The 7,384-nt window shown below is 34.4% G+C and overlaps 1 protein-coding gene across 2 annotated transcripts in view; it reads right to left on the bottom strand.

Annotated features, from left to right (window-relative positions):
* Positions 1-2,709: 2,709 nt before the first annotated feature.
* The window catches only part of LOC105222398 (uncharacterized), a 113,511-nt gene continuing 108,836 nt past the window's right edge, over positions 2,710-7,384 (bottom strand). Inside the window, exons 5-7 of one of the 2 annotated variants that reach the window (XM_049451372.1) lie at positions 3,245-3,370; positions 3,042-3,119; positions 2,710-2,981 (exon numbers count right to left, since the gene is read on the bottom strand). In XM_049451372.1, the coding sequence (XP_049307329.1) occupies positions 2,919-2,981; positions 3,042-3,119; positions 3,245-3,370 (267 nt within the window). In that variant the 3' untranslated portion in view covers positions 2,710-2,918. Of the gene's footprint in view, positions 2,982-3,041; positions 3,120-3,244; positions 3,377-7,384 lie in introns of both variants that reach the window. The other variant, XM_049451371.1, reaches the window with a different exon arrangement.

The following is a 7,384-nucleotide window of genomic DNA, read 5'->3' as shown; positions in this document are numbered from 1 at the left end:
TCACAATTTTTCGGTTTTTTTTTCACTTAGTCACTTTTCCACTTTTTGTCTTATAACTGCCGTTTTGTTTGTACAGAGTTTTTCATAAGATTTTTTTTATTTGATGTTATTACCGCGTCGGCGCGTCATCGCGATTGACTTTTATTATTATTATTATTTTTTTTTGTTTTATTTGTCTCACCACAAGTGCCGTCCGGTACGTCTCGAAGGACCATATATAAAATATTACAAACACTACCGGCACTCACCTTTTTGACTCGTAGAGTTGGACTCGAAAAATAGAAAAAGTACGTAGGTTGATTGGCGGCCGCGATATTGTAGCGTGTATGCGCACGGGTAAAGAACAAAAAAGGCTCGGCGCCTTCCGCCAACCCCTTTTGTTAGTTATGTGCTGGTGTCCTCGTGTGTGGTGTGAAAGTATGGTGTAGATGATGATGTGGTGAGCATCATGCCGATGTGTTGAGAATGAGGTGTGTAGTGCGGTAGGAAAATATGATGCGCATGCTGCCAATGTGTTGAGTATGGTGTGTGTAGTGTGGGGTGAATATGTGGTGTGTATGTGTGGGGTGTAGCTGTGTTATATTAATAGGTGGGTATCAACTGTTATGTGTGATTTATCAAAATTTTTGATTACAGCAAAATCAATTAAATCCGGTATTTTGTTACGATCACTAGGCCAATATTTCGGCTGGCCAGGAGATATTATGTCAAGGTTATTGCGCTTATTTATATTTTGATACAGCTGTCGTCCATTCGGATCAATTAGTCGTGAGCCCCAATACTTATGCTTTGCATTGTAATCTCTAACTGCTCCAAAAAAGTCTTTAAATTGGATGTCTGTAATTTTAAATCGAGATGGGCAGTATATGACCGTCAGGTTTAAGTCCCCGCACCGATTTTTATAGATATTGATGTAGCTTGTAACTGCGCTGTAGTATGAGATTCTAATGCGAAGTGATTTAATCATTTTTTAACCAACGTGGCTGTTCCACCATGTGCCTTTCATAGAGTCTAAAACCCGGTATAGAGCAATGGTTTTTATTTGTAAGATAAGTTTCTGACAGATGCATTACATCAATATTATCTTTTTCCAAAAATCTAGTAGGTTCCAATTAATGTTGGCTACCACCGTTAGCATTCCATAAGCAAATGTTCAATACGCTCATTTTTTACTTAAACAAGTTTGCAACATTTGGTTCAGTGCTCTAATTATCTCTTGAATCATATTTTGCATTGCAGACATAAATTGTGTCATACCCCCCATTGGGTAAGGTTGAAAATCATAGTTTCAACGCTTCCATTTTGTTGGTTTTGGGGCAATTGCATTACTACAGTGTTGACTTTCACCACGTTTGCATAGCTCTCTTCTGTAGCATTGTTTTTAAGATTTACTGGTTTTGAAATGTGGACAGGGATTTCAAAATTTTCATTTGGAGGAATATTTAATATTTTGTTGCGACATACTTGAATTCCGACAGACAGTTTCGATTTTAAGTCTTTATATACTGCGTAGGGTGTCCATACTCTTGGCAGTTTGTGTATTGTACTGAACCATTTCTTTATGTGGTTCCTCAACTGATATTCTGCGATGGAGCATATATTTTACATTACAAATCGGATGTGTTTCGTTTTTATTTAGTTGATTAGAATTTGGCATCAATTCTATTTTAAACATTGGTTGTGGGACTTTATTTCTGTTAAAATTATTTACTGCTAAAACCACATTCTTCCAATGCTTCTTGAACGTCGTTTAAGTATACCGAAGATTCTATCTATTTCATAACAAAAACTAGGCCTTTAGAGCTCTTCAGTTAGTAAGAGTAGTAATTCTTGTTATTATTTGATAAGAATTTTACAACATCCATGAAACTTTTTTCAGTGTAGGTTTGGATTTTTGTTTCATCTAAGATACCTTTTTTCAAGAGCTCATTTGAGCTACGCTCACGCAAATAGATTGGAGGGGGTTTGGCATTCACGACTGTGGTGGTGCCCTTTGCATCGTCGTTAGGCACTTTGATCAGTAAGGATAATCTGTTGCCATCAAGAATTTCAGGCTTTTTACCATTTGGCGTGCCTGGTAAACATTTTTTGGTATTGACCGCTGATTTAATAGGACTCGATTTCCTTTTTACATTGATGTAGCGATCAATACCAGTCTGAACTGATGGCCCTATGCACTATTTGTTTATATTATTATTAATAATTTGTGTGCACAGATTGTTTACTTTTGCAAAATGTGAATACAAGCAGCGAATTACAAAACACGTCCGTACACCTTGAACGCTAAAGTTGCAAACATCTTACCAATGATTAAAAATATTTATTAATTGAGAACTAACAGGCTTAATTCACCTTATTAAGTATTGAAAGTTCAAAAGTCAGTTATTTTAATATACTATAAAATCATAAAAGAGATGTACTATAAATAATTTCGCAGTATATTAGAAGTCCAATATAAAATAATTTTTAAATGTACTACCCAAAAACCATTATTATAATCAATCTGACTACAATGGAAAATTATATAAAAAGCGCTTATTTTGAGGCGATCTCACACTGTAATAAGATGGCCATCCCTTTATCCCCGAAATCGAGGTTGCAAGTGTAGCTAAAAAATACAAAACCTGATGATTATTCAGTAATATTACAATTATTGATTGGCACCCCTCTTCCTTCCCTTTTCTTTCATTGGAAAATAAAATAGCGCAATATTTTTCTCCATTTTCACAAAACTGTTTCAGTTATTTATTCGACAACTGACAAATTTGATACTATTTTGAATTAGAAATGAGACAAATTCACTGTATCAAAGTTCTGAATTCCAATGTAAGATTATTCAAACATCCTTTGGGACGGTAACTTAATAATCGTTTTATTGATGTAAATATTTATGATTGGAAGTGTATTACACTAGGACATTAGTTTTTTATTCTTATCACTGTTGTATTTTGTTTATATTCCTCACCATCATCGTGTAACTTCTAGAATGAAAATAACAAGTAAACATTTGATAACTGATTAAAAAGTAGTTTAAATCTTACATTATTTTGAATAAAATGGTTGCAAATGGTGCTAATGGATTGTTTCAAAATCTCAGAGACGGTTTTTAAATCTGTAACCTATAATAAAATAAATATGATAAAAAACCTTCCTTAAATTAGTGTGAGTATAAATATAAATATATATGTATGAGCACAATCTCTAAAAACGGAAAATAAAATAAGGATCTTCGTAAAATACTTACATTACTTTCGATGTTGTGAATAAGGCCTTGACAGTCTTTAATTTTAATATTGTTCTTTTCCCAATTGTTTTCCATCAAAGCGATGCGCAATGTTATATTTTCCGTATGTCTCATAAGTTCAGCAATCTGTAACTATGTAGTAGAGTAAATTGAAAATGAGAACATAAATTCTTCATTCATTTTATATCTTAGTAGACCTAAGCTACAAGTACGAAAAGGTTAAGTTCGGGTGCAACCGAACATCTTATATTCCTGCAAGAATAAAAGCCAGGGAAATACTTAAAGGTGTAAAACCAATCATATAGCGTAAAGTCAACCGGATGATCGAAAATCATGATATTAGTTATATAGGGGCTAGACCAAGTTTTCATCTATTTTAAGAACAAAGTTACTCTGTTATGAGTAAAACACGCTTTCTAATTTTCATTGGGATAACTCACATTTTGGCCGATATATGCAGTACAAAATCCCCCGGGAGCTCGAAAATCTTTACATTAAGTATTTGGCGGCTAAGGGAAGTATTGATCCGATTCAACCCATTTTTGACTTATAGACATACCATTATAAGAGAAGCATTATATCTTAGTTTCAGTTATACAAGTATACATCACACATTTATCGGTATTTTCGATCAAAAGTCAACTATAGGTATTGAGGTATTCGATACCTGGGGGCTTGGATAGTTTTTCTTGGATTTAGTGGCATACACTAAAGACAATATTCGTGAAAAGTTGTATCCCGTTATATTAATTGCTTTTTAATTTGTGTACTGGAAACTGAACGAATCAAGTGGAATTTAAAATTGTGCTACAGGGAAAGTAGGCGTGGTTGTTGTCCCATTTTCGCAATGTGACATAAGGATGTAAAAGGAATGCCACGTAGTAATTTTGTCGAAATCAGGTGGTCGGAGTGGGCGGTGCCACGACCGTTGTCCAATTTTCACACCGGTGGCAAAATTTAATGTCTCTGACGTATTCAGTTATTGATTTATCGCGCTTTTAGTAGTTTTTAACAGTAACGTGGTGAGTGAGAGGAGTTATCCTCCGATTTCATCCAGTTTTACACTGTCAGTAAAAATTCGTATAAGATTTAGGAGATATGTACATTAAACTTGTTAGAGGGCGGGCCACGTCGACGTTTTCAGAAACTTTTGCCCTAGAGTACCCTTTGCTACTGCGATTATCTGTACCAAATTACAGCTTTATATCTCAATTTAGTGCTTAATTATGGCACTTTATATGTTTTTGGTTAATGGGATTTATGGGCGTGGCAGTGGTCCTATTACGCCCATCTACGAAATTAATGTCGTTCTGTAGTTATTAGTTTCAAAGGGACGCCACCTCCAAAAGAAACAAATGAATTTAAAAGCAAGAAGTAAGGAAAGCCTAAGTTCGTGTGTAAACTATAAAATATTTCATCCTATTTGAAAGGCCTGGAAAGGTATAGGGAAGTTTTGCCCGATGTATGTGGCATAATGTCAACTGGAAGTTTAATAATCTTTCTATTCGGTATGGCTACCTAAGAATAGTAATAGAAGAATTCTCTCCGAATTTCTTTGATCTACATATACAGGGTCTGGTGGCTTGAATAGTTTTGGTCCGATTGGAGAATTTTTGGTCTTAAAGTACCATCTACATTCAATGCTACTTGATTTTAATACTGGAAAGTGAAAGAATCAGATGGAATTTAAAATTTTTTTTTTATGGGAAGTAGGCGTAGTTGTAGTCCAATTTCCAAATTTGGGGAGTTATTGTAGTGTCGGTTGGAGTGCTTAAGGCATTCGTCCTGAACAAACTTGGATATTACATCTTAAGTAGTTTAAGAGATACGTAGATTAAAGTCTTAGAAGGCCAAGACACGCCTTTATTTTCGAAACCGCCGTAGCTACTGCAATCCCCTGTACCAAATTACAGTTATATATCTTAATTTAGTGCTTAGTTATGCACTTTATAGAGTGCCGTTTTATGGGCGTGGCAGGTTTCTATGAATTCGTTTTTACTTTTTTTTTACAAGAAATACGTTTACCAAGGTTCATTAAGATATCTTAATTTTTATTCAAGCTATCGCTTCCAAAAACTCGGATTTCAAATCGTCTCTTCACTCTGATAATTTATATGTATACTATATAACCCTATATCCAACTCAATTAATTTTAGGTGATATAAGCGACCTACAAATAAGTGAACAAAATTATCATCTCTGTAACAACATGTTGCAAGAGTATAAAAATTACATTGCAGGAAATGAACTGACAAAGTGAGAAAAACGTAGTCTTTTAATTTTATTTGATATTTATTGAACATTTTGGTTTTCGAGTTACATGCTTCCAAATCCTTCTAATGAAGAATACTAGGTTTTTGATGGAATTACTAACTGCTTTAAATCATTCTGAAATTAAATTTGAGATTTAGGTATACATAAGGATTATATGAATATATTGACAATATCTAGATTGCTGTTGAACTTTTATGATTTCACTATTGACATCTCTGTAAGAAAAGGTCATCAATATTCATAAAAGTCTTAGTGACATCCGCTTTGCTATACGTTTTTGAGCGAGCGACAAACGAACAAATTTTTTTACAGTCAATTCTTAATTTCATATCTCAATCTCACGATAGATCGAATGGCGATTTTGCAATATAACTTAGAACAAGCATCAATAGTTTCCGGAATAATAATTGATTTTGAGCGACCTTCACGAAATTCGTTTTGGAGTAGCATACCATCGACGAACACTGATTCTAGATGGAGCTTCGTCGCCAAAAATTAATTTTATTAAACTCGATGCACAGTTGTTAAGATAATCCACATCGAAAGTTGTCAAAAAAGTGCGCGAAAATGTTCGCGATCGTATTATATTTTTTGACCGAGATTAATATTTTAAGTAACTGTAAACAGCACAACATCAAAAATGTCAAAATTTACGATAAAGTTGTGTGTTGTAAGATTGCAACACTAGGGTTTTCAAATAACAATTAATAACAATTGAGTTATGAGGTAAAACCGATTAAAATGGTGATCGAATTAACTGCTATGCTTTTCAGGCCTTTTGAGGAAGCGAATGTAATAAGCGGTGTGATAATAGTGCGCAGGATCGGTGCTTCATTGAATGAGTTTAAGCGAAATGTGTAGTTGACGCGGCGCGGTGTAAAACGAAATGTGTTCGGACAATAATCTCTTCCTTTTTTATCTTTTTTGATATGTGGTGTGTCATCTTATGTGGTGTGGTGATCATCCTTTTTGTTGCTTGCTGGTGTAGGGTATCGAGTGGTGATACCTAGCTGAGATTGCTAGGCTTTTCAGGTGTGGTGTACTATACTAGGGTGTGCCATTTTTTTCCCGAGTAGAGTGATTTGGTAGGGGAAGATTAATTAATTTTAAGAAGAAAATAAAACTTAAATAATTTGTCATACTATTCTTAGACTGTTAAAAAACTTAAAAGTGTAGGTTTAAAAATAATGGTCTATGCGTAAGAAATAACTTTTGAATAGACTAAATATCTTTAGAATACATGTAAAAATTATTAATATCTACTATTTTGGCATTCAATCTAAGAATACCACACAGACACCGAACTTTTTATATCCATATATCATAGATCATACACTCAATTAGCTTTATATATTACTATATTTATGTACTTCGTGGCAGCATAGCTTATATTAAAATCATCCTCATATGAGTTAAATGTATGAGATATGAACTTAACCAAAGAGGTAAAATTGGAAAATATCAACCAGAAGATCGGAGTTCATTGTATTAGGGATATGAGGTATTAAATAAAGTCTAGACTAACTCTATTCATATTCTGCGCTAAGCCATTAGTATAAATTCTAACCTTTAAGAAAACTTGTCCACTTAGTGGTGACGAGAACGTTTCTATGGAGGAGCAGGCACGCATACAAGGTGAGGAGTGGTACAGCATCGCTAAAGCTAACTTGAAACGCCTGTGCGTAACTCAAAGGCAGCAGACATTGCAAACTACCGTTCATGATTCAACTGCTCCTGTACCGCTTCCAAAGCTACAGTTGCCGTCATTTAGTGGTGATCCCACTCAATGGCTTCCTTTTCATGATGCTTTTTGCTCACCCATTCATACGAATGTCAATTTGTCGGACGGACAAAAATTACACTATT

The sequence above is a fragment of the Bactrocera dorsalis genome, chromosome 3 (assembly GCF_023373825.1).
Source record: "Bactrocera dorsalis isolate Fly_Bdor chromosome 3, ASM2337382v1, whole genome shotgun sequence".
Lineage (NCBI taxonomy): Eukaryota > Metazoa > Arthropoda > Insecta > Diptera > Tephritidae > Bactrocera > Bactrocera dorsalis.
The sequence above is the reverse complement of the archived record's forward strand: the minus strand, read 5'-3'. Positions and strand labels throughout refer to the sequence as shown.